The sequence below is a fragment of the Rhinolophus ferrumequinum genome, chromosome 12 (assembly GCF_004115265.2).
Source record: "Rhinolophus ferrumequinum isolate MPI-CBG mRhiFer1 chromosome 12, mRhiFer1_v1.p, whole genome shotgun sequence".
Classification (NCBI taxonomy): Eukaryota; Metazoa; Chordata; class Mammalia; order Chiroptera; family Rhinolophidae; genus Rhinolophus; species Rhinolophus ferrumequinum.
This window is the reverse complement of record NC_046295.1, coordinates 78518129-78545729: the sequence shown is the minus strand read 5'-3', so window position 1 is coordinate 78545729 and position 27601 is coordinate 78518129. Positions and strand designations below refer to the sequence as shown.

Here is a 27601-nt window from a genome sequence, read left to right as displayed (position 1 = left end):
AAAACTCCCCACAATGGGGTCTCCCAGGAACCCCTTTCCAGCGTATGCCTCTAATACAGAGCTGAAAAGTTGGGGGTTGCAGGGGAGGAGGTGCTGCCTGCTGGGGAGAAGTGTGAGGCTCGGGGCGCGGGGGGTGGGGTGGGGGGCGGCAGTGAGAACAGAGCAGGTGGAGGCAACCTGGCTGACTCCGGGATCTGCTGTTTTCCTAGGGAGCAGAAGTGAGGGGGCAAGACGCGGCAGGGGTGAGTTCGTCTGCCTTTGCGGGCTCTTTCGGCCTCTGAAGCCCAGGCTGAGAGCGAGTTCTAAGAATTAAGAAAAAGTCAAAATGCGAACCCCTCAAAGGCTCACGCGTGTCAGGCCCTGGACACGATGCCTCATTTCAACGTCTCAGCAAGTTTGGGAGGCAGTTCTCAGCCCGTTTCATAACCTGGGAAGGGGAGACTTAAGAAGGTGAGGTCGCTTGCTGAAGTCGCACAGCCTGGAGGTGACTGCAGGGCATTTGAACCCAACTCTCCGTCACTCACCTGACAAGGCAAGGGGAGCGGCGCGGGCCAGGAGGAGAGCAGGTTCCCGGGGAGGGAAGGGCGGCCGCCGGGCCTGCCCAGGTGTCTGGGGTCCGGCAGCGCGAACGCGTCGAGAAGGCGCCCCCGCCCGGCCGCCGCGCAGCCCCGGGGCGTCCAGGTGAGCCCGGGGCGCAATCGCGGGCGGCCGGGCCCGAGAGCGCTGCGACGGGGCGCCCAGCGGGGCCGCGGGGGACGCTACCTGGGTCGTGGAAGGGCACGAGCGCGTAGTTGACGATGGCCTGGCCGCGGCGGCTCAGGCTGCGCTCCAGAATGCGCGAGGCGCCGTCCATCACCTGCATCAGGTCGTCCCACATGGAGCCGGTGACGTCGAAGACGATGGCCAGGGTGGCGTCCCCCGCGGTCCGGGGCAGCGCCGTATCCGGCTCGCCGGCCGCCGCCGCCGCGGAGACCGCCAGCAGCAACCGCAGGAGCAGCTCCCGGGACCTCATGCTGAGCGCCGCCGACTGGCTTCAGCCGCTGCGGTGCAGGCGCAGGTCGCGGCGTGCGCGACCGTCCCGAGCGCCCAGCGGCCACCCAGCACGCAGCTGCAGCGCCGCGCTTCGCTCCGTCGGGCAGCGGCCGGCGCGCTCCGGACAGGGGCTCGCGGCGGGGTCCCCCTGCTGGGAGCCCGAGGCGGGTCCTAGAGCCCACCCCGTTCAGGGTCACGGGCCCCGCCTCCTCCGCTCCCCCCACTGTGACTCAAACTTTTCTGGCCCCGCGGCTCGCCCGTCCAGACCCGAGGTTAGGGGAGGACGCGGGGCGGACGGCAGAAGGGAGCTGAGGCCGCGGCCAAGGCGGTGAGGAATGGGGACGCACGGGATGCTGCGGACACCTGTGCCTGCTCGGCGCGCGCGCGCACTGCAGCTGGGGCGGGAGAGGGAAGGGGAAACGCGTTGGCCACTGACCCTGAGGCTTGGCCACAGTGGGGCCCTGGCTTTTGTGGCTCCCTCCACCAGCTCCCTAAATCCCCCAGCCTCCCCACACACACGAATTCCAACTCCTTTTCTTTCCACAGGGATCTGTGCTTCCCAGTTGTAGTTATTACTGTTACTAAATCAAGCGCTGCTATGTTGAGCACCTGTGTGCTAAGCGTTTTCACATCGTTGTCATTTCCTCCAATACTCGTTGCAGCCCTAGAAGGAGTCACTAACACTAAACCCATTTTACAGGTGAGCAAACTGAGGCTGTCATTTACAAACAGGGGAAGTCATTTGCCTAAAGTCACTCAGCTCTCAAGTGATAGAGACAGGAATAGAAGCCAGATCTAGAAAGATCCCAAAGCCCCTGGCCTCTGCTGCCTCCCCTAAGTGCTGTAAGACATTGTCGCAGGTCATCTGATGACTCCAGAAGATGGGGAATGCCCCTCTGCCCACCTACCTCATTAGGTCCCATGAACTGTGTGTGAAGGTTCTGTTGATGCTGCCTGGGTTGGGTTTAGCCGTCCCCACCCTAACAAAGCTCCCTTCCGCCATCATTGCTCCTCTCAGGCTGTGCTCTCATGGCTTATTTCTACATAGGCCTCTCTCACCATTGGCTATGAGCCCCTTGAGGACAGGACTTTGTCTTGGTTCCCCCAGTCAGCCCCTAGTTCCCAGCCCAGGCCCTGGCACATGGTGGGGACTTCACCAAATGATGCCTGCATGAATAAAGAAGCTTTTGTGGGCCCGCCTGGTTTTGAGAACCATGGAAAAGAGGGCAGCTTGCCCCGCCTTGTCAGTCCCTCCTCTGAGAAGACCAGGCTCCCAGGACCCCACGAACATAGCTGTGGACTCTGGGTCTGTGATTGGAGGTGAGGGAGGAGACTTCTCCAGCCCCTGCCCCTCCAGAGCCCCAACCAGGAAGAAGGCCCCCACCTCATACCTCTTCCCTCCCCTTCAGTCTCAGCTCTCACCTCACCTCTGGGGCGGCTTCGCCACCTTACCTGACCCCACAGCCTCTTTTCTGACCCCTCGTCCTAGCGCTGATCACATGATCACCATTGTCATCTCTTTAGGGCTCCCACTCCCACCCCAACTGTAAGCTCTGGGGCAGCAGAGACCCGGTGCTTGGCACATGGTAGGTGCCCAAGGAAGGATTGCCACATGAATGGGTCAGCAGGTGTCCAAGAGGCCTGGTAGCTAGGCCTTGGGCATTTGGGCAGGGAGCGGGGGCGCACACATCCTCAGGGATTCTGTTCTAGACCAGGGCAAGACTCGTGTGGAAGGAGGGCTGGGGTCCGGAGGAAATGGTCTGTGGAACTGCCTGTCTCCTGGGATAAGGAGAAAGCCAAGTACTCAGCCAGGTGAGAGTAGAACTCACGGCCAATCTCATGCGAAGTTCAATCACCTGTACTTGTGGACACTGGCTCTTTAAATCTCCCTGGGCTAAGGCTGTGATTGGCCCCAGGGCTTGGGCAGGGCTGGGCCAGCTGTTGGAGAGAGAAGAGAAGCCCCAGCTGTGGAATGCAAGGGTGAACAGGAGCCAGGAACCAGGCAGGGGTCACAGACGGTGACATTTCAGGCACAGTACAGGGGACCTTCAGGGACAAACAAGTCCTTCAGTCATTCACTCCACAAACGTTAGCGGAGCTTAAGCTGGGTGTCAGGCACTCTGCTAGGCAATGTGGGGGGACGAGGGCATACAGATGTGCAAGAAATGCTTTCTACCCTGGGGAGAAGACACACGTAAACAAACAATTCTAAGTCAATGACATAAGTGCTAATAGAGGAATTACCAAGAGCTCTGGGAGCTCAGAGGAAGGAGTGTCTGAGCCTAACGGGTCAGAGGAGGCCATGGAGTGAGCCTGAGAAACCTTCACGAACGACAGGGGAAGGGCATGTGAGGAGCAGGAACAGCATGTGCAAAGGCACAGAGACACCAGTGACCTACTACTAGTGCCGTGCAACTGGAGGGTGATGGCACAGGAGAGGGCATACGCCAGATCTTGAAGGACCATAAATGTCTTGTGAAAGGTGTGGGATTTCTCAAGAAACACCGAGGAGCTATTGAATTTCAGAAAGGTCACAGTGGCAGAAGTTCAGAGGGTAAATCTCGTAGACACCAAGAAGCCACAAACCTACTACCTGAGGCCGTAAGAGCAGAGCTGGCCCCAAAGAAAGCGGGATGCTTCTCCTCGGGCTGATCCTGAAGGCAGGTTGATCATGGATTTGAGTCCTGAAATAGCCTTGTGAGCTTGAGCAAAGCCCTCCCCTCTCTGGCCCTTAGTTTCCCCATTTGTAGAATTATTTGAGATGACGGGGGCTAACAAGATAAACTCCGATGGTTCTTGCAGCCGCACCATTCTAGAACCACGACCAGAGGTCCCTTGGAGACACAGACAGGATGTGAGAGACCATCTGAGCTCATCATGACAAAGCCTCCCCCAGCTGCATGGAAGGGCACCCTCATCCCATCCAGGGTGGCCAGGGGTGCTGCCCCAAGTGTGGGCCTCTCCTGGTGCTCAGGGCTCCCCAAGAATGTAACCGTGGTAGCACCGAGCACGAGTGCAGAAGGCACAGAGAAAACACAACCAAACCTCATCAGTCAATCTCCATCCCACCACCTTGACTTTCCAGGCCGCCTGGGAGCCGCATTTTTTTAATTCAAAATAATTCACATTGCTTCGCTATTTCCAGAAGGAGCAGTCTCAGTGGAGTTGTTTGTTTCCTAACATGCCACATGTTTGCTATAAAGAACACCGTGGGCCTGGGCGGGTCATGCCGTGTTATTCACACCACCGTTCACAGCCTTGGCTTGGAAATCCCGCCTGTCCGCTGTGTCTACACTGGGGATCTGAGACCAGCTGAGGAGCTGGATCAGGACCCAGGGCTCTGGATACTTTGCTGGTCAAATAAAAGGGGGCTCCTCCCAGCCCGTGGGCCTTTCTTACCCTTCCTTATGCCCCACTCCCTACATGCATCCTGGTCTCAGCCATATTGGACCCTCTGCGCTTCTAACAAACATCCCCCACCTCGTGCCACCCAGCCCTCTTCCTGAGGGAATGCGCTCAGTTCCTTGGAAAGAGTAAAAATACTGATGGTGGAGAGCTTTGGCCTAGTCCTTCCTGAGTGCCAGCCTCACCGCTGAACACTTTCCCATTTGCTCCCCTCGAACAGCTGCTAAGGTCAATAGTCACTCTTCACATGACAGGCGAGGAAACTGAGGCAGAGAAGTGCAGTCCTGTGTCCAGGCTGGACTCTGCATCTGCCTTTCTGCAGAGCCTGTGATCCGCTCCACCACTCCACGCTGCCTCAGACACGTCGGGGGGAGGTGGGTACTGGCTTCCCAGCGGCAGAACTTCTAGAACAAATGTGGAGCTTGGAGAGCAGCACCTCAGGCTGGACTCGGATTCAACTTTCAGACATTTCGCACCTTTGAAATGCTGAAAACTGATCTCCTACCCATATTTAACCAAACTGCCGGGCGAAATGAGAGGAGAGAGAGACAGACAACCATGTAGGTAGCAGGTAAGTCTGCCCATCCATCCATGGGCACACTCCAGGGCCTGAGAAGTAGAACCAGTCTCAAAGCCTGTTTCTCTCCTCTAGGAAGGAATTGAAGAATTAAGTAAGGGCCCTGGGGGACGGGAAGAGCAGGGATTCAAAGGAACTGACAAACAACTCTGGAGGATGAGCTACTGAGGATAACGGGAAGGGGCCAGAAGTTAGCGTAACTGCCAGAGCTCCGAGCAGCCAGGCACTTGAGTGATTTACTGCTGAAGCCAATCCCTCGATGGAACCAGCCTCCAAATCACATGTACCATAAGGAATGGTTTGAGACCGTGCCAAGGAATAGTTGAGCAGCTCAAGAGACACAGGAACGGCTGCCCTTCCCATGTTTTCGAAAGCAAACAATTCAACGAGCTCAACCAGATCCAGCAGCTAAGACTCTCTCCCCACCCCCAGACCTGGCCCACTGCACCTCGGATGGAGCTCTTGTGTCACTGAGCCCCTGAGGCTGTGTTCAGTGGAGAAGGGGCTGACCTCATTAGCAGGGGTCATAGCTCACTGTGCTGTATACTAAGCCTTGTTGTCATTTATGGCCACAATGTCACCTTTATCATTCTTACCGGTGACTGACAAGAATATCCAAGTTTACTGTCTGTTCTCTCTTTCTCTCTCATTAAAACTTCCACTGAACCGCTTTGTACATTTTGGAAGACCTTGGTGGCTTCTTACCCTAAAGACCTTCCCCCTGCTTCCTGGAGAGCATGGCTTTGCCCCCGCTTTCTGGTTCAGGTGTCACTCGTATTCCATATGACTTGAGGAAGGGTGACTCTTTCCCCTCTCCAAGGTTAGTTCTGATGGGCCAGGTGACACTTGTGGGTAGGGAATGGGCCCTTGACGCAGTTCTGGCCCATGGGACATGAAGGAACGTGTGCTAGTGTATCTCCCGAAGAGACACAAAAGAACAAAGTCAGAGGACTGCCATGCCCTGATTTGAAGTCTTACTCTAAAGCAACAGTAACTATAACGGTGTGGTATAGGCATAAAGAAAGATGAACAGGCCTCTAGAACAGGAAGGAGAGTCTAGAAATAGATCTGCACATACATGAGCAATTGATTCTTGACAAAGGTACCAATGGGGAAAGAAAAGTCTTTTTTAGCTAATGCTGTTGGAACAACTGGCTACCTATATGGAAAAACAGTGAACCTGGCTCTCTACCTCACACCATACCCAGAAATTAATTTGAGATGATTCATTCATAGGCCTAAGTGTAAAAGCTAAACTCTAAAGCCTCTAGAAAAAGAGGCACACGGAAGAAAGAGCTCTTCTTCTTTCACTTGATGTGGCTGCATAGGATCTCTGGAACTTTGCAGCCCAAAACCACGACAAAGCCAGCCTGACGAGGAGAGAAGCTGAAAGAGAAGAGAGCTTTTGGAGCTGCCCTGCGATGGCTTTCTCGTCATGCGCGATAATGCATTTTCCTTCATACTGTAGCCAGGTGCGGTGCGTTCTCTGTCACCTGCAGCCAAAAGCATTCTTGCCAAGACATGCCTATCCTTTCGTGTTTCCCTCATGTGGTGTACAGCTTTACACCCCTGTTTCTACTCCGGCAGTGAACAAAAAACCAAGCACAGTTCTCCTCATGTGTAGTTGAAGAGATTGTCAAACATTTTTTTCTATACCTAGATTTCTTATGTGTTGACTTCGGAATCCAACCCCCAAAGCAGATGCCGAGGTACCTGAGGAAAGAGCTGTGATTGTCCACTGCAGAAAGTGAACCATGAGAAAGAGTCCCCAAAGGACAGAGACCACACTTGACTCAGTCTCGTTCATATCCCCACACCCTAGCCCAGCACCTGGCACATAGTAGGAGCTCAGTAACTAAGGGTTGTGTGAATGGATGGACAGAACAAGAAAATCCAAGCCCTTTTAGTCATTGTTTTGTAAACCCACAAATGTAATCAGTACAATTAAAATACCACAAGCACTGTCCTAGTTCCTTTAGTAAGTCAGCTTAATTTACACTCTCCTGTTACCTGAATAATGTTTCCCAGGTGTTTGAAGAACATGGTCAGAACTGGACAGTCTTTGTCTTGGGGACAGGGTCATTAGAGCCAGTGCCCTCGAATAGAAGGCCCATGTGCCCCCGAATCAAGACCCCTCCGGTCCCAGCTCTGGTTCCCCTCCTATGGGGCACCACTTCCTCTGTGTTAAGTGGCAAAGATGAAAGGACTCACTCCAGAAGCCCCTGAGATGCAGGTAAGACGTCCCTAGCCCTCTCCTATCAGTACATTAGCTTGGACTGTTCAGCAGACTGGCTCTTGTTAACCAGACGATTCTGAGAGCCTGTCTCCAAGGTAATGGAAGGGAAGCATGACAGCCAAGAAAAACCACCATGAAGCATTTAGAGAAGCCAGGTCAAGAAGAGAAGGGCAGTGGGAACGGAAGATGGGGCAGCTGCCGTGAACAATAGTTTGGTGGTTCCTCAAAAATTAAACAGAATTACTGTACAGTCCAGCAATTCCACTCCCAGGTATATACCCCCAAGAATTGAAAACAGGTATTCAAACAAAAACTTTTACACCAAGGTTCACAGCAGCATTATTCACAACGGCTAAAAGGTGGAAACAACCTAAATGTCCATCACAGATGATGGATGAACAAACTGTGGTCTATCCATACAATAGAATATTATTCAGCCATAGAAAGGAATGACACCTGCTACAACATGGATGAACCTTAAAAGCATTATGCTAAGTGAAAGAAGCCGGACACAAAAGGCCACATAATGGATCTGGAAAGACCCAGAATATGAAACAGGCAAATCCATAGAGATAGAAAGCAGATTAGTGGTTGCTTATGGCTGGGGGGTAGGAAGGAGTGGGGAGTGAGTGCTTAGTGGGTACAGGGTTTCCTTTTGGGTGATAAAAACGTTCTGGAACTAGATAGAGATGATGGGTGCACAACATTGTGAATGTACTAAACGTCACTGAATTGCACACGTTAAAATAATTTAAATGGTGGATATTACGTTATGCGTATTTCACTACAAAAAGGCAAGACGCGGCTGCCAGAGGAGGGTGGGTGCAAAACCAGAGTAAGGCATTCCCAATGACCAAGGGATCTGGGGAGGCCAGTTGGGGCCTCCCTCTGCCTCTGAGTGAGGCTGAGTGCCCCCTGCAGTGGGGGTGATGGATTCTTCCACCTCCTAGTTTCCTTTAACTTCCTGCCAATTCAATTTCCTCTCAGGATATCTCCACAGAAGGATCCAGTGCCACCAAGAGGACGTGAATCCAGGAAACAGATCAAGCCTGACAAGGGCATCGTGACGGCTGACCTTTGATTAAAGCAGAGAATTGCAAAAGGAATTAACGATGTTTAAATTAATGGTGCTTGGAGCTGCTTCCCAAGAAACCCCATTTGGAAAATCTGAAAGAGAAAAATGATGCTCCCCAGCCCAGCCATCAGGCCGTGACCTTAACATAAAGAGGCGCTGCTTGCCAAATGCCAAGATTTATGGGGTGGACTCCGTTATAAGAGGAGATCTGATTACTTCTCGTTTGACATTTAATAGAAACAGGCCTACATCGCAGGAACATAGCAGTTAGTGGTGGTTGTACAAATTGTACAAATTATACCCTGTCGTGTACATTTGCTGAGTGTGGGCCACCCAAAATGCTAAAGTGCCAGTTACCCAATTTCCTGTGCCCCCTTGCAGCTGAGGCACGGGTGTGTCGTGGGCTCTGCTCCTCAATATACTCGTGCTGGCCTTTGGGGCCAATGCCCTTGGCGGCAGTGGCAGAAAGATCAAATGGTGCCAGCCACAGCCTCTTGTCATCAGACTAGGGCTGTGATGGCTTTGGGGGCTTGCGTCCACCTGGTTGTCACCAAGCATAATTCTCAAGCTCACGTGTGAGCACCCAGTAGAGCTGCTTAAATCTGCAAAGGTTAGCTTCTGTTGCCTACGATTAAGAATGCTGCTCTGTTCCTTCTGGTAACGGATTCCAACAAGACTTCCTCCACCCAAAAAATGGTCATGTGACCCAAGCTGAACTAATCATGCCGTCCCATCTCATCAGCGAAAGCGATTGGTCTAGAGATGGTCATGTGACCCAAGCAGAGCCAAACGTCCTTCCCTGGGATGTTTTTACTGGGGAAGAGTCTCTCTTGCTTCTGGGGTGAAGGGACCCAAAGGCTATGAATAGGGGGACACCAGCAGCCACGTGTGCCACCCCCAGGGAGGAGACCACCTGCAGTAGGCAAGTACGAAGCCAGCAGAGACAAGAAGCAGAGAGAGAGAAGCCTGACATCCTTTGAGACCCTTCTCCCCCCATACTTTCTGTGGTGTGATTATAAGTTTCCTTTTCTTATTTAGGCTCATTGGGGTTAGGTTTTCACCATTTATACCAAAAGTCCTAAATACTGAAGGTGGAGAAATGTTGCTTTATTCAGGAAATGGCTTCATGGGCCTTTCTCTTGAAATGGCGACTGACTAATGGTTAAAAGGAGCAAAATCCCTGAGCATCGTAATACCATCGGCAGAGCAGGTCAGTATTAGTCAGTCAACAAACACTTATGAGCATTGTTTAAATGCCAGGTCCTGGCCTAGGCACTTTCACTGTATGTGAAATGATTGGCATCTAGCAAGCACTCAATAATTGCTGGGTGCAACAAGCTGTTATTATCTTGGTCCTAATATCTCCTTCCCATTTAGAGCTCAGGGGGTTGGGGAGAGGAGGGATGGGAGAAGGAGGATATCAGGATTTGGGATAGGTCGTTCCCCCCTTTTTTCCAAACATCTCCGATTAAGGCCCCACCCCAAGTGGTTCCTCCTAGCTCTATGAACTTGAAAAAGGGAAAAATACATCTTTTGATTATAACCAGAAAACTGTGCTCAGCGAGGGAATTGACAACCTGGTCTTGGAGAAAGCGATTCACTTTAAATATAGTACTTTCGTAATTAAGGAGTTTTGTGAATTCCAACTTGTAGCTTTCTTGCCAAGTCTCACGGGCTGGTGTGGGGAGCAGCTCTGTGCCTTAGGGACTTGAAAGAGAGAAAACCTATTCCCCACAGCTCCTGAAGGGTGTCCCCCACATTAATGCACTGAACATGACAGCTTGGCCTCTGTCCTACCTTCAGGCCCAGCTCGGCAAGACGTCACAGCTGAAAGAAACACAAGAGTGATCAAAGACATCAGAGTCAAGTCGGTCTCCACTGAAGACTCTTGGGGAATTACACCTCACGATACTCCATTCAATTTCCTAATATTCCCTTTCGACAGGTCTCCCCCGAAAGCCTCTCACCCTCACAGCTCTCCTCTCACATTTCTCACTCCAGCTCTCCTCTCCCTTCCACATCGGTTACTTTCTCCTTCCACCAGCAATGAGCCCTTCTTAAAATGCTAAATAAGTTCCAGGCTTCTATGTGTTTGGATGTACATTGGTGGTGTCTGAAATTCAACCTTTAACCATGAACTCCCCCTTAGGGAGCAGGGGGACTGGTGAGATTCAAACCCTTATGTGTCTGCGTCCCAAGACGGTGCAATGAATGACACCAGTGCAGCTGTGAGGACTCAGCCTCTTGCTGATGAAGACATCTTGTCCTTCACAAGTGTCATTTTGTCTCCTATTTGACCAACTCCTACAGTATGGTGATTCAGCTTCTCTCGGTCATTAACAAAACTAGTCAATAATAGAGAATCAGACATTTACAGAACAGTCCACTCAACAATATCAGAATACACATTCTTTTCTATTACAACTGGAACAGTCAGCAAGACAGACTATATCTGGGTCATAACAAATCTTAACAGATTTTTAAAAATTAAAATATACTAAGTATGTTCTCTGACCATAGTGGAATTCAACTAGAAATCAATAAGGAAGATACAAAGACAATGTATCAAAATATTTGGGATGCGGGTGAAGTGGTGCTTAGGGGAAAGTTTATAGCAATTAATGCTCATATTAGAAAAGAAGAAAGGTCTCAAGTTAATAACCTAGGCTTCTACTTTAAGAAAATAGAAAACGAAGATAAAAATAAAATCCAAACCATATGGAAGAAAACAAAAATAAGAGCTGAAATCGATGAAGTTGAAATCAGAAAAAATATAGAGAAAATCAGTGAAACCAAAAGCTGGTTCTTTGAAAATGTAATTAAAATTAATAACCTTCTAGCAAGACTGGCAGAGAAAAATTACCAACATCAGGAATGAAAAGGATAACACTACAGACCATATAGACATTATAGGGATAGAAGGGGAATGATCAGAACGACTCTAGGCACATAAACCCAATAATTCTGAGAAATGGACAAATTCCTCCAAAAACTACAAAGTACCAAAACTCATCCAAGATGAAATAGATAACCTCACTCTTCCTATATAATAAGAAATTGAATTTATAGTTTAAAACATTCCTAAAAGGAAGACCGCTTGGCCCAGACAATTTACTGGTGAATTATACCAAGTATATAAAGGGGGACAGAATTCTACCCAATACAAAGAAGGGAACACCCTGTACTCATTTTATGAGACCAGTATTAATTACCCTGATACCAAAACCAGATAAAGACGTACAATGAAAGAAAGCCACAGACCAATATTTCTCATGAACATAGACGCAAAAAATCCTCAACAAAATAGTAGCAACCCAAATTTAGAAACATACAAAAGGAATAATACACCAAGACCAAGTGGGGTTTGTCCCAGGAATGCAAGGCTATTTCAATATTCGAAAGTAATCAGTGTGATGATCCACCATGTGAATGACCTAAAGAAAAGCCACATGATCGTAGCAATTGATTCAGAGAGAGAATTAGGGAGAATTCACTATCCGTTCACGAAAAAACCCTCAGCAAATAGGAATGGAGGGGAATTCATTCAACCTCATAAATGGCACCTATAAAAAAGAAGCGACAGCAAACATTGTACTTGATGGTGAGAAACTGAATACTTTCCCCCTAAGATTGGGAACAAGGAAAAGATGTCCACCCCTTTGCAAATCAGATTAGAAGGTCCTAATCAGTGAACTAAGACAAGAAGAAAGAGGGCCACACTGATTGGAAAGCAAGAAATAAAACCGTCTCTCTTTTCAGATGAGATAATTGGCACAATAGAAAGTTCCAGTGAATTTACCCCCCAAAATCTCAGAACTAGTATGTGAGTTTACCAAGGTGGCCGCACATAAGTCAACACACAAAAATCCATTTTATTCCTACATAGTAACGAACAATTGGAAATTAAAAAACAAAAAAATTAATATTAATAATACCATTTTACAGTAGCTCCCCAAAATGAGGTACTTAGGTATAAATCTAACAAAACACCCTCAGGATCCATACATGGAAAAACTACAAAGTACTGTTGACAGGAAACAAAGAAAACCTAAAGAAATGGAAAGATATGCTGGTTTACAGTTTGGAAAACACAACAAAGATGTCAATTCTCCTAGATTGATCTGAGAATTTAATTCAATTCCAATCCGAATCCCAGCAGGCTTTAAGGTATAAACAAACCGATCCTAAAATTTATACTGAGAGGCAAAGGAGCTTACAACAGCCGACACAATTTGGTAAAAAAAAAAAAAAAAGAATAAAGTGGGAGAAATCATGCTACTGAATTTTAAGACTTACTACACAGCATCAGTTATCAATCAAGACAGTGTGGTACTGGTGTAGAAACAGCTACATAGATCAATGGGACAGAACAGAAAGTCCAGAAATACGTAGACACAAATAATTATGGCCAGTTGATTTTTGACAAAGGTGCAAAGGCAATTCAATGGGGAAAGGATAATCTTTTCAACTAATGGTCTTGGAACAACTGGATATACATATGCAAAAACCAACAACAATTAAAAAGGAACCTGGACCTAATCCTCTCACCTTATATAAAAATCAACTCAAATGGGTCACAGATCTAAATATGAAAAAACATAAAACTACGAAACTTTTAGGAAAAAAAAGTAGAAGATATTCATGATCCAGGGATAGGCAACGAGTCCTTAGCCGTGCCACCCAAAACACAACTCATAAAAGAAAAAACTGACAAACTGAAATTCATCAAAATTAAAACTGTTTGCTTTGTGAAAGACGTTGTAAAGAGAATGAAAAGACAAGCTACAGACTGTGAGAATATCTTGGCAAATACCCATTCGACAAAGGCCTTGTATCCAGAACAGATACAGAACTGTCCAAACCCAACAGTGAGAAAACAAACACTCCCATGAGGACATCTGGAAGGCCAGTGTGCAGTGTGTCCTGTGTCATTCGCCATCGGGGAAATGCACACGTGAGCAGCCGTGAGAGGCACTACCTACTGCCACGTGGAAAAAACACCTGATAATACTCAACGCTGTGAGGATGTGGAGAAGACGGAACACTCTCTCAGTGCGGGTGGAAACGCAAAACGGTAGGTAGGGCCACTCAGAAAAAACAGTTCGGCGGTTCTTTATAAAGTTAAATATACACTTGCCATATGACCCAACCGTCCCACTCCTCGGTATTTACCTTCGGGAGACGAACATGTATGTCCAGACAAGAACTTACACGTAAATGTTGACAGCAGCTCTATTCATAAGCACCCCAAACTGGAAATGAGCCCCAATGTCCTTCAACAGGTGAGTGGAGAAACAAACCACAGTGCAGTCGTACCATGCTATGACAGAGAGGAATGACCGCTGATGAAAGCAACAACCTACAGGGATTTTAAAGGCCTTAGGCTGAAAGCCAGCCTCAGAAAGTTGCACACTGCATGATGGTTAGCACACCTGAGAGCTTGCCAGGTGCAATCTGAAACTGGCCCAGTATAGCCTCTCTGCCTCCCCTGTGGCCTTGACACCACCCCACAAAGCCCCCCTTCTCTGTCACAGCCCTGTCCACTGTCTGTGTTGGTTCGCAAACTGGCCCCTGTACACGGAGAGCAAGGAGAGACCGAAGAAAGAGGCAGCCACTCCCGATTGGTAGGTGGCAGGTTTAATAAGCCACGGAGGAAACTTCCTTACGGGGCTCGTCTTGGGCGCTACAAGACGAGTAGCTCTCCACACGCTCCCGCCAGAATCTTAAAGTTGATAGAGGCCTTCATGGGGCTCAGTCACGTGTTCAGTCCAGGTGGTCTCACACCACAGTGCTCTCTCGGGGCTGCGAGCTTGACAACGGCTCCCACTGTGGGAACGGTGGGCAGAGCAAACCTTCAAGGACAGGAGAGGTGAGGAGGCTCCAAAGGCCTGGGCCCAGCTCGAGGGTCCACTGGTGGTCACATCCTCTCAATGGTCTCCCCCAACACTGAGTGGAAAAAAAAACACCATAGTGGTTTCTCATTTTTTCATTCTGAAAAAGAAAACCATAGTGATCTAGTGACAAGAACAGATGAGTGGTTGCTGCGGGTTAGGAGGGGAAAGTGTGACTATAAAGGAATAGCAGAAAGGGATTTTTCTGAGGTGACGGGACTGTCTACTGAGGGTAATGGTGGTTGAACACGTGTATACATAGGTTAAAATTCTTTACCCCCCAAATAGTCAGTTTTGCTGTATTTAAATTCAAAACAATGAAATTAAAAAACACAGAAACCTAAAAAGAGTAATGTAGCATAGTCAGGGCTATCGACATACAGTTCTGAAAAGAACTTAACAAACACGTTTTTAAACAAAAATATTTTTCTTGCCATCAGAACGAGACATGTTCATTACAGAAACTTAGAACACATGATGAAAATGTGAAATATTCCTTAAGCCCGTTTCCCAGGGTGACCACTGTTATTATCTTGGTGACTATAGAACTTCAGGCCTCTGCTTTTGCCTTGTGTCTTAGTCTGTTCAGGCTCCTATAACAAAAACACTATAAACTGTGCGGCTTATATACAACAGACGTTTATTTCTCACAGTTCTGGAGGCTGGAAGTCCAAGGTCACGCTCCCAGTAGACTCGGTGTCTGGAAAGGGCTGCTTCCTGGTTCAGAGACAGCCTTTGTCTCACTGTGTCTGCTCGTGGCAGAAGGGCCGAGGGAGCTCTCTGGAGGCCCTTTATAATCCCATTCACGAGGGCCCCACCCTCATGACCTACTCACCTCCCAAAGGTCTCACCTCCTAGTACCATCCCCTTGGGGGTTAGGTTGCAACACATGAATTTAGGGGAGACACAAATATTCAGTTCATAGCACCTTGTTTTTAGCACAAATGACATCATCCTGAGCCTATAGTTTTGGAGTCTGCTTTTTTACTTACAAATGTCATTAAAGGGTTTGCTATGACCTGGTTTTTTAGTGGCTGCTTTATAAGCCATTGTACCAGGCGCAGTATACCATTATCCATTTAGCCAATGCCCTATGTAACCAGACATTTGGGTTCTGTCCTATCTTTCAGATTACGTATATGAGAACAAAATTTTCAAGATGATAAAAGCATACTTCTCCTACCAAGAAATAGTGTTACGTGGCCAAGTTCATGAGCAAGGGACTCAGCAGAGTGACAAAGTTGGCTCAAAGAGCATATGAAGAAGACTGGGGTTGTACGTCGTCGTGAAAGAAGGATTGCCAACATAGATCGCTAAAGTACATGCGACACTGGGATTATTTTTGAGGTTACTTTGTACCTGGCGGAAAAGAAAATCTTTGTACCTTGTCAGTCGTCTACAAATTAGCCTCCGACTTCACAGAACCATTTTGATACCTAACTGATGGGGATTAGAAAGTCAGAGGAAGTTATAACTCCTCTGAGAATCAGTTGGCAGGCTTGTTAGAAAATGCCCTAGAATCACGGTAAAAGGATGTGCAGTGTCCTCTTGGCACCTCGAGTGGCACCTGTAGGCAGGGCAGAAGCCATGTTAGTTAACACAGAAGACTGGTTCAGCAGGGGCTCCGAACTCCAGTATTTCTGTCTTGGATTCAGCCCAAGATCTTGCGTTCAGTCTTGCCAATGGCCAAAGTGGTGAGAAATGAAAGCTCAGAGCCATAGCGCTGGAGCAAAATTGGACCAAATGAAAGGGCAGTGACTCTGGGGTGGGGAGAACTGGGTAATAACAGTAATATGAACGGCTTCCGTTGACGAAAGGCCTTCAGACGTATTTCACGGATGCTTGCTGACAATCCTATGAGAAATGTGCTCCTATTATTCCCACTTTGCAGATGAGGAAACTGAGGCTCAGACAGGTTCATCATATTCAGTATCACCACAGATCCCACAGCTGGTCAGGGTGCAGCCAGGACTGGAACCCAGGTTCAAACGTAACTGTGTTATGCTGGTGACACGGGAAACTTTGGGAGAAGGGAATCCCACCCCCTCCATGGTATTTAATTTACAGCCAGACGGCACAGCAAGTGGGGAGGCTTGCAGATACTGTGAAACCAGCCAAAAAACGCCTAAGAGAGCGGCTTTCCCAGGCCTCGCCCTGTGCCTGGAATTCCAGGTCTTCCCAGGCCACCCAGTGGTCAATCAGATCCTTCCTGTGGGAAAAACCCTTCTCCCATCCCAAGACTGGCGGGAGGGAAAGGACAGGGGTCTCCGGGGTGGCTGGCTCATTGCCTCCTTTGCTTCCAGGGTAGGGAGAATGACAAGCAGCCAAGGGCACTCAGCTGGGGGCCAGCGGTTCCAGGCAACTGAGGGTCTGACCTGTCTTTACATCAAGAGGATGACATTTCTTCACATGAGGGCGTAGTGCTGCGGCCTGGTGGAAAATTCCAGACTCTGCGAACTGCCAGTTCCAGGTGACCTGAGAGGGGGACAGCAGGCAACAGGTGATGGATCGCAGTGGTAGCTACCGCACTGGGTCCAGTAGGACTGGCCTGGAATCCTGGCTCTCCCATTTAGTAGCTGTGTGACCCCAGGCAAGTCACGGAACCTCTCTGGGACTCAGTTTCCTCATCTGAAAATGGGGATAATGACAGTAGCTACCTCATTGGGCGTCAGAGGATAGTACACAGGTGCAGTGGTGACAGAGCCCCAGGCGAGGAGGAGCTGAGAGCGAGCCAGGACACCAGCCATTGTCACAACAGCAGCAGCCTCTGTATGTGGGCACTTCCTGAGAGCCCAGCGCCAGCCACGCACTGCCTCTCCACGGACACGTGATGCTAACTAACCACAGCGCTCTGCATGGTGAGCCCCACAATCAACCCCACGTTACAGCTCCAGGCCTGCCCAGGAGGGGCCTGGGACTCAGCCCAGGCTTGCCACCTCCATTTCTGCACCCGGAAGTCCCCACTTTCAGGCAGGACCCTCCTCCCAGGGCCCAGCCCCTGACCTGTCTCTGTTCCTTTCATCCCCCGTCCTGCCTCTGAGCTCCTTCTCCCTCCAGACACACGGACCCCCGCTGATGGGCCCCAGCTGCACAGGCCCCCTCCCCTGCAGACTTCACCTCCCCATGCTCCAGGCGTCTGGGAGACCAGTGGCGACCGGCCGCAGCCCAGATCTGGACTTAAGAGAAGCTGCCTCTCCGACCCCCTGCCTTTGGCCAAAGACAGTTTGATTGGAGCCTGGAAGCTCCTGACAGACTCAGACTGGACAGGCCACTTCCCCTCTGGGCCTCAGTCGCCTTGTCTGTAAGCTGTGGCATGATAATAGTGGGACCAGCCTCAAGGGGGCGCTGCCATAAGGATTCCACGAGATGGTGCCGGTGAACCGAGCACACAGGGGCATGTTAGGTATTGTCATTATCATGCTCTATAGTGTTGTGATCATTTGGCTAATAGTTAAAATGGACAAGTTACAGAGAAGAGCCATCAGGCAAGGCTTTCCGAAAAGCACGGAAAGAGGGCCTCAGGGAGAAAGCTCAGACTGCCCAGGCCTGAGTTGGTGCCAACTCTTGGAAGATGGCCCGTGTCTCTTCTTTATGGGTTCATATCCTAGAAAAGTCTGATGTGTCATTAACATAGAGGCACCTGCCATTGGCTCCATTTGCATTCCTTTCTTCCCCCAGTTTGTGTCCCTCCTACAATACTACCTCTGCACCGTTGCACCTGCTGTTCCCTGCCTGGAATGCCCTTCCGTCCTCCTCACCCATCTAGACTCTGTCATTCTTTAAGGCCAGCCCAGATCCCTCTTCATCCAGGAGGCCTCTGGCGACTGCAGGTGGGGAGAATGGCTCAACACCACCCTGTACTAAGTGACTCGGTTGGCATTGCCCCCCTGTGGCTGGTATTTCTGGGGGTGTGTCCTGCTTCTGGAGCCACCAGCACGTTCATTAAAGGCCTGACTACCCAGCATATTGAAGGGGAGCTGAATGTGCCACCCCAAAACATACCTCTTCGGCATAAGGATTATTCAGAGCTGGTTGTTTTTGAGAAAGAGCAGACACAGAAGAAGCTCTCAAAACAGAGTAGGAGGCAAATCTGCATTTATAAAGGAAATTTCCATTAAAAAGGGTACCTGTACCAGGAAGACAGCTACTACCAGAGAGAACTTTTTTTCTTTCCCCTGAGACACTTAGCTACAAAGCAAGGCAACCTTTGTTTCCCATACATTTCTTCCACTCCACTTCCCTTACACGGCCTCCTCCCTACCGAGAAGCCCCAAGTCCCTACCTCTTGCCTTAGACCAGGCTGGCACATAAGTCAATCAATCATCTGGCTGCCTTCTGAGTCTCATGTCTTATTGTAACTCCCATTCATACATACGTAATTTTTTTTCCTCCTGGTTATCTGTGTTATGTCAATTTAATTCTTAGACCAGCTACAAAACCTAGAAGTGTAGAAGAGACCATTTTTCTTCCCCTGCAGCTCACATACCAGACTCATTCATCCCTGCAGAAGCTGGTGAAGGACTCTGGTGAGCTAGAAATCACTTACAGGGCCGGCCCGGTGGCTCAGGCGGTTAGAGCTCCATGTTCCTAACTCCGAAGGCTGCCTGTTCGATTCCCACATGGGCCAGTGGCCTCTCAACCACAAGGCTGCCAGTTCAACTCCTCGAGTCCCGCAAGGGATGGTGGGCTCTGCCCCCTGCAACTAAAGATTGAACACGGCACCTTGAGCTGAGCTGCCACTGAGCTCCCAGATGGCCCAGTTGGTTGGAGCGCATCCTCTCAACCACAAGGTTGCCGGTTCGACTCCCGCAAGGGATGGTGGGCTGCGCCCCCTGCAACTAACAACAGCAACTGGACCTGGAGCTGAGCTGCGCCCTCCACAACTAAGACTGAAAGGACAACAACTTGAAGCTGAATGGCACCCTCCACAACTAAGGTTGAAAGGACAACTTGACTTGGAAAAAAGTCCTGGAAGGACACACTGTTCCCCAATAAAGTCCTGTTCTCCTTCCCCAATAAAATCTTTTTTTAAAAAAAAAAAAAAAAGAAAGAAATCACTTAGACAAAAAATCCAGCGTTGGGTTAGTTGATTTGCTGCATGAGCTCTGGTGTAGAATCTAAATCTCAGAGCGGGCTGGAGATTTTCCCTCTCTCTGATTCCCTCCCAGTGACAGGGACCCCCTTCCCTTCTTCTCCCAGGCTGGCCCACTGCACCCTCACCCCCAGGACCCACTCTGGCCTCTGTCTGACATTGCACAAACTTGCTCCTTCTAGAGCAAGAAGGCCTTTTGACACATATATGAATTTGGGTCTTCAGAATCCTAAAAAATGAAAGTGGGCTCCTCACTATATCAAAGACCTCCCCTCACCTCTGAGGGAACCAAGAGCTCAGTGACTAGAATAGGACCCACCCTCGGTCAGATGACAATGGTACAAGGGGACTCTTCCCCGCCCTTCTCCCCACTCTCTGAACAATGCTGCTTTACTCTTCATCACATTTGTTACCCCTAAGATCTGTTTGTGCGGTGGCTTATTTCAGGTCTCTGGGGAAAGGGCACAGTTTCTGAGGCGGGAGTTTGAAGAGACCGTGAGGAGTTCTGGTCGCCCTGTCCCAAGGTCCCTGGCAAAGTCCTTCCTGAGCCCTACGTGAGGCCAGCCTGCCCAGGACCCTCACTGTGGTTGCCCAGGGAAAACACACTGGCCTTGTCTCCCAGCGCCTCCCAGCTTATCCGGGGCCTCTGCCCCAGCCTCTAGGTCCCTAGTCCTTCAGCAAAAGGAAGCCCGTCCCCAGGAGTCCTTACCATGGGGACCCACAGTCCCCGAGCCCGTGGAAGAGGGCACAGGGGGAAAGGAAGAGGTAAGGGGACGGTGTGAGTGAGAAGAGGCCACACGGGGGGCACGTCACACTCTACAGGTTTTTACTACGTCCCTTTGGCAAACATTGAGAGTTTAGGTGAAACATATATAGGTGGCACCTGGTTATTTAAAATGACCCAGTGGACCACTCAGTATATTAGGTAGAAGACAATTTGGCTGTTGACACAAAGACCCAGGACGGCTTCATCAAGTCAGGGGTGTTTCTCTCCCTCCTAACGGTACCAGTGTAAATGGCCCAGGGCTGGTGGGGCGGCTCCACGAGGCCAAGGACCCAGGTTCCAGGAAGGCTTGTTTTGGAGTCCTTAGTTTTGTCGCCGGGAAGAGGAAGGGAAGTTGTTCTTATTGCTCTCATTCCATTGGTCAGAACTGAGTCACGTGGCCATGCTCAGCTACACGGGAGGATGGGAAATGTAGTCCTCTATTCCATGCAGCCAGGTGGGTGGCTAAAAAGGGGTAAAGAGACGGGGACAAGTAGAAGGCTCTACCATACCTATGGGAGCTCACATTTTCTGAACTCAGGTGGCCTTCAAAGCCCCTTCCCATGCCACCGCCCTGACCAGGCTCCTCCAGACCAGGGACCGTGGAGGATACAAAGTTTCTGTCCCTGGATGTGAGCTGGGGCACTGTTACCAAGGGGTAGGGCAGGCTGTGGTGGGCCCACGCCAGGAAGATGTCAGATCAGGGGTCTGCATCGTGTTCCTCACCCCCACCCCCATCCCCAGCACCCACTCTTCTCTTTTCTCCTCCTCTCTATGCCTGGTGTTGCCCTGAGCAGAGGTCTGGGGAATGACACTTAGGGAGATACTTTCTGACATGCAGAAAGTTTGGGGTTTAGGAGGGTAGGGGGACAGAGTAGATGGCTTGCAGCAGGGATAAACGGGGCCAGCCTGGGGGTTCACCCATCCTATCACACCCAGTGAACAGCAGCCAGTCTGAGGCATCCCAGCAAAGCAGGTGGGCCCACAGTGAACTGCTCAGGGTCGGCTGGCAGGTGAGTGCAGACCTCAGCCTGACCCAAAGCAAGAGACTAGGACCATCGTGTGCCCAGAGCAGCAGGGCTTTGAACCTTGTCCCCGTAGACACCTCCCAAGGCTGTCTGGAAAAGACTGAGCCACCTCTAGTGACAGCTAACACCCGCTGTGAGCTCACCAAATGTGGAGCCATTGCCCCAGCTACCTTCACATGGGTCCTTTGAGCCAGAACCTGGTCTTCCCAGGGAGAGATGCCCTGAACGCTCATTTACTTCCAATGCTTCGTGGAATGGAATGTATCTGCATGTATATCACCTCCAATCTCCACCTCTGAGACAGTCCCTTAGTATTTGAAATACCCCACTCAGGAATCTGCTCTCCAAATCTGCTCTCCGAAGGGGTCACATTCACATTTTAAATGGATATTAAAATCTACTCTACAGAGTTTGTTCATTAGCAAAAGGATGTAGAAATCATTTTCATAGAAGTGTCAGGTGATGCAGATAAATGGTTGGCTGAAAAGATTCTGGGGAGCTCGGTGTGTCTGCACCAACAGGAAATGGAGCTCAGCAGCCTGAGGCATTCGGAGCCGTGCTCTGGGGCAGGGCCCCTGGTTCCTAGTCCCTCCACTCCTTGGACAGACAGGTACAGGTGTATGACTGCTTTCATACCTGCTTGCTAGTAAATATTTGGAAATTTGGCAGAATGAGACCTGCTTTTGTTGTAACTTTCCATCTGGTGGCAAGGTTGTTGGAGGGGGTGGGGGTGGACCATTTCCTGCCTCTAATTAAGGTCCACATTTTTACCAGGAAAAATGTTTTACCCTGCTAGTTAGAACACATGCCCAGTGTCAGGTGGCATTGCTGACTGGGAAATAAGTCTGATTCTGGACCCTGTGCCCCTAACTACTGTCCCACACTACCTTCCCACATTGCCTTTGATTCGCCCCTGTGTGTCTCAGCTCTGCCAGAGTGAGTGCCCAGCATGGCCATAGAGGAGGCCATCTTTGCACCCCTTTTTCAGTGGCTGCTTTGGCCCTGAAGTGGAGTTACATTGGGCTCCCCAGCTTTGTCTCACAGATAGTGGTGTTGGGCTGACAACGCCTTTCGTGAAACCAACTCAGAAACATGACTCGTTTGTGTAGGTGGTGGCTCTTTCTAACGTTGGCCACTTGATCTCATCAACCTACACACAACCTACAGACACAGTCACATGTCTGTCAATAGAGTAATATATTTCTAACCGGCAGTTACGCCCTTGAGGTGACATTGCCTTTTCTTGTTCTCCAAATTAATGTTTCTTCAGCAAGCTCCGGGAAGCAGGGACCATGCCTCCTCTCCGCAAACACCCAGCACAGGGCAGTGCCCCTGCGTACTGGGCAAACCCTTGGTTACTTGACTACAGGAGACAGAGGAGGCCCCACCAAGATCCCAGGTTCCAGGCCCATGGGATCGTGGTAGAGGGCAGCCACACGGACTGCTGAATCATGGAGTGCCTTTCTGAGAGCTCCCACTGGAGCTACTCGTCTACCCACCTCTCTCCCCATGCACCCCTACACACGGTGAGAAATGAATCTCTGGGTCCCGAGTGCCTGGTGCATCACGAATGCAAGTCACATCCAGGTGAATGAATGGTTAGCCTGAACCCTGGGCAAATAGAGATAGGACTCCTCTTTAGGACCCAGCTGGACATCCTGCAGCGCAAACAGCCCCCCAGATGTCCTCAAACTATGGTCCCCAGACCAGCAGCTCTGGCGGTGAGGCTGGCAGGCTGGGTTTTAACAAGTCCACAGGTGAAGCTGATGTACTCAATCTGAGAACCACTGGTCCAGACCCATTTGTTTTCAAACATTTTTAAACCTTTAGACAAACCCTTTCGAGACTCCGAATAGATGAAGCAGGCAGGAATAGAGATGCTAGGAGTGATACATGGGGTGGGGGCTCACCCTGCTCAACTCTTGGGCTCCCAGAAACCCTCCTTGACATTTTCTGGTCAAATCATGATGCCAAAGGCTCTCTTTGCAAATTAGTTCTTGGGGAAACTGGGCAGACAACACCCAAAGCAAGAGAAAGGGTGTCACAAGAGGAAGGAAAACCTAAAATGAAATGAAAAAGAACAGAAACAGACAAAGCAACAGGTCCACACAAGGGAGGCAAGGACAAGTCAGGAAGCGTGTTTAATTGGTGTGACGTAGACAACATACAGAGGAACACGAGGAGGCCTGGGCATGCTACGTGGCCCGTCCACCCCAGGGCCTCGCCCTGCCCCTGCTGCACCACCAGGGCAAGGGCCTGCCCCTTCCCCGGAGACACACACCAGCAGATTCAGACAGGACAGCACCCCAAGGAGAGGCTCAGAGGGAGCTGGGGAGGCAAACAGAAAGAAAACAACTATAGACGGGAAGCACTGCTTTTTTTTTTGTAAGTTACCCAAATTCCTTTCCAAAGTTGAGGCTCGTGGTGGGGGCATCAGGACAATTCAGGCCCCTGCACTAGCCTTTCACCGCGGTGAAGTGCTTTGATGATCGTGCTCATGTCCGCTCCCCACAACACCCCAGTGAGGTGGGCTGACAGACTCTCACTTCCGTCTGAGGGGTGGAGAAACCGACTCCCATCGAGCAGAAGCGACTTCCCCAGAGTCCCAGGAAAGCTGGTCACTGAGTCAGACTAGGAGGGAGTGGCCCTCCCTGGGGTCATGGGCCACTGCAAACGTGGAGAAAATAAGCAGGGACAGTTGGGGGGAGAGGGGGTTGCATTCTGCACTTGTCCCAGTCCTAGAGCGTAGACAGAGCCTGAGCCTAGATGCCAAGACAGAGATGGGACCAGCTGTTTATTCAACAAAAGCCTTTTATTCATTCAAAAATCAACCATTGGGTTTATTCTGCAGATATTAAAAAAAAGTGGGGGGCAATGCTTCTCATCACAGTGCCCTTATTCTAATTAACTTGCTATCCCTGGGGACACCTAGAAGAGGGGCATCTGGAAAACACGCTGGCACTAAGGTGGGGCTGGAGGCCCAGGGCCTGGGTGAGCTCACCACCTCCTGCCCTCTGGAATCACCACTTTGGCCTGTGGAGGTCCCCAGATGCCTATGCAGCTCAGTGCCACCAGGGGGCGCTCCCACATTCCCTTGGATCCCTTAAAAGCTGAAACTGCGGTGGGAACAGGGTAGCCCTCCACCCCTGGGCATGGGACTTTCTTCAGGGAGAGGCTGCCTCTTCTCTGGGAACCCAGGCACCCCAATCTCTTCCCCCACACACAGAGCGAGAAGAGACGACGTCCCCGAAAGTCCAAATGTGCCTGTCATCTAGGAAGTTGGCTGTCAAACTGAAAAGCGTTTCAGGGGAAGAGAGGAACGCATACGTTTGCATCGATGTCACTCTCTAAACGTTGACTGGTTAAATACTGCAAACTCGTGACATTCTCCTAAGTACCATCAACACAGAGTGGGGAGAGCTGCTGTGAGAAGAGGCCAGGGCTGCTGCAGCCAGCTGCCCGAGGCTGGACCCTGCTTCTGGGCCCGGAAGCGAGGACTGGCAGAGAGAGTAAGAGCCTGGCTTCCAGCTAGGCTGGGGTCCTGAGAGCAGCATCTCTCGGAGTTGGGGCTCCAGTGGAAAAGGGTGCTGGGGAGAGGGGCCCACGGGCTGCTCTGGGTTCCCAGGGTGCCACAGCTAGAGGCCTTGTGAGAGGAAGGGACAGAACTGTCCCTGCCTGGCAACCTTGGGTACAAATGGCCAGTGTCCAGCATGCTGCCAGGAAGAAGGGTGGCCTTTCTGGCAGCTCTGAGCTGTCTCAGGGCATGGACCCAAGGTGTGCCTGAGGCATGGGTCCACGGTACCGCTTACTAAGACCAAAAGCCACATCCATTGCTCCAAACCAAAAGGCCAAACCACCTTCCTAGAAGGTGGGAGGATGGTGGTTTGATGCTCTCTAGTTGTCTAGGAATGGATGTGTCATCTGGAAGGGTCCACATGCTTATCCCTGGGTAAAGCTCAGCCACAGTCCATTTCCCGTGATGCCTCCAGGACAGGCTGCACAATAGCGTCCTTCCCACTGGACAACAGACGCAATCGAGGCTCAGGCACAGGCCAGAGAAGCGATCAGACCTGGGACGGGCCCCACTCTCCTCCCCTCAAACCTCAAGTCGCCAAATTCATCTCCTTCCCTAGCGTCCTAGGTCAGAACCAGGTGAAGGATTTGGTGGTGAGTCCTGGACCCCCTGGGCCAGTGGCCTGAGCGGAAAGGTGACCACAGGGGCCTCAAGGAGCCCAGCCTTCCAAGTCACCTGTGAAAATGGAACTCCTCCTCCCATCCCCACAAGATCTGGGGGCTTACAGTGGAGGCTCAGTGCAGCCAAAAGGCCTGCTAATGCAAGAAGGGTAAGTTTTGGGGTGGCTGAGCGTTCCAGCCAACAGGAAGACCGCAGCCCCCCACTGGCAGAGCCGCTCTCGTGGAGGGCATCCTCTGGCCGAGGGTCTGTTGCCTGAGGGTTAATTAGCAGAAGATCTGGCCTCCTGGAAAAGTGCAAAGTGGAGACCAAGGACAATGCAAAGCGGGAACTAAGGCCCAGCGTTTCTGCTCCTAGGGCTGGGATGGCAGGGAGGACAGGCTGCTGACTTTTGCAAAGAAGCGGCAGGGATTCTAGACTCAGGCCTGGCCCTACGCAGTCTGGGAGGCTCCTCAGCCCAGAAGCCTTCTCTGAATGAGGACTAGTTCTGGGCCAAAAAGACAGCTCAGGAGTCCAGGAGGGACCAGGAAGCACTGCAGGAAGAGACAGGAGTGTCATCTGAGCCCACACACCACGACCAGTGGTGGCCATGTCCCCGAAGACTTGTGCCAAGAGACAAAATAGTGATTCAGACGCTCCCTGTGTCTTCTGGGGTCTGGCACACTTAGCCACAGACCACAGAATCACAAAATGCAGGAAACTCAGACTCCGAATTACACAGGGTCAGCATGGAGGGGGCCTTCCACATCGAACAGCCAGGCGTCCTGGCTCTGCCAACGAGTAGCTGGGGCCCGGAGAGGGCAGGGGCTGGCCCACATTCTCAGAGCCAGAGCCAGCCTCGGGCTCCTAGCCTCTGGTCCAAGATCGGCTGACTTTCCGGGTGGTGGTTCTGGGGCCACCCTGTCTCAGGAGCAGGCAGAGCAAAAAGCTTCCTGTGAGCGCATGTGGGCCACAGGCCCGAGGAACGGCCATTACCTGAACAGGATGGCCTGTACCCCTGTCTCCCGGGCCATCCTAGTATTCAGGCTAAGAAGGTGCAGGGGAAAAAGAGGCCAGTGGCTCCTGGACCAGGCAGACAGGAAGGCAGGAAAGCAGGTGGGAGAATACTGAGAGACGACTGTCAAAACCCCCAAGGAGGGAGAAGGGGCCATGACTTTTGCTTACTTGCTGGCAAAGACCCCCCCCTCCGGCTCCCCACTCTTTCCTTATGTACCGAACTCCCTTCCTGGTTCCTAAGCCCAGGACAAGCCCCTCTATTCTCCATGCTGCCACAACTACCAAAACAGGAGCTGAGAAACCAAACGATGTCCCGTTCGTCCTCAGAAGAGATGTTATGGACCAAGAGGAGGACACAGGACAGGGGGGCAGAGGAAAGGGATTCAAGGAGACATTTGGGCTGGAGGAAACAGTGCATTAGCCAGTTAAGAAACCCACCTTACCCTTTTCCAAACATCAAGCACAGTAACTAGAAAAAAAAAAAAATAGTTTTTTGGCTTCTTGGCCACTGCCGGCCGCCATCGTCCCAAGCACATGGGCAGGTGGGTGAGGGCTGCACATGTAAACGGTGGGCCCCACATCCCTGGAAGCTTTGGACACAGAGGCAGCAGCAACAGTTAATGACCAATAAATAAAAGGTATCAGTTATATATGTATATATAAAAAAAAAAACCTCACTTTCCCCACAAAAAGCACAATACTGTTATCACAAAAATCATCATCATAATCAATCCCCCGGCCACGCAGGTGGTTTGCTGCTCGAGGATGGGACAACAAATGACGTTAATCAGGCAGCCCCCCGACACCCGAGCCCACCCGCGGTCAGGCCGTGACTTCCGTGACCTCTGGTAGAGTTCTCTGAGGTCCCCGAGGCCTTCTCCCCATCTGTCAGTCCGAATCTTCTAGAACGGAAGGTAGATTTTTTTTGTTGTTTTTTTTTTCTCTTTTTCAATGTCTGTTTGAAATAAAAAACAAAAGCACACACGCAGGAGAGCAGGAGGGACCGAGAGGCTGCCTGCGAAGCAGCTGAGTCCTTGGTTTTTGCAGAGGGCTGAAGCCTTTTCCTTTTCGTGTTGTTGTTTTCCAGACAGCAGAGGTTGTTGGCAACCGGAGCCAGTGGCCTCAGGCGGTGGGTGGGTGCAGGTCAGGGGGAGGAGAGCTGGGCCTCACGGGTGGAGGGCCGCCCGGCTGGGTGTGGATGCGGAGAAAGGCTGGGTGGACACAGGAGGATGGCGTCGGGGCTGAGGTGGCCTCATGGCACGGGAGGAGGCGAGTAGTTCCCAGGCATCTGAAAGACACAAGGAGGTGAGGCGG

The 27601-nt window shown here is 50.8% G+C and overlaps 2 protein-coding genes and 1 pseudogene across 2 annotated transcripts in view; 1 reads left to right on the top strand and 2 right to left on the bottom strand.

Annotated features, from left to right (window-relative positions):
* Positions 1-1144, bottom strand: part of HMCN2 (hemicentin 2) — a 138053-nt gene extending 136909 nt beyond the window's left edge. Inside the window, exon 1 of the mRNA XM_033123909.1 lies at positions 763-1144. Coding sequence (XP_032979800.1) covers positions 763-1012 — 250 coding nt within the window. The 5' untranslated portion in view covers positions 1013-1144. The remainder of the gene's footprint in view (positions 1-762) is intronic.
* Positions 1011-26758, top strand: LOC117031586 (uncharacterized; annotated as a pseudogene).
* NCS1 (neuronal calcium sensor 1) overlaps positions 23216-27601 on the bottom strand; it is a 48413-nt gene continuing 44027 nt past the window's right edge. The window contains exon 8 of the mRNA XM_033123350.1: positions 23216-27575. The gene's annotated coding sequence lies outside the window, so the exon portion shown is untranslated. The remainder of the gene's footprint in view (positions 27576-27601) is intronic.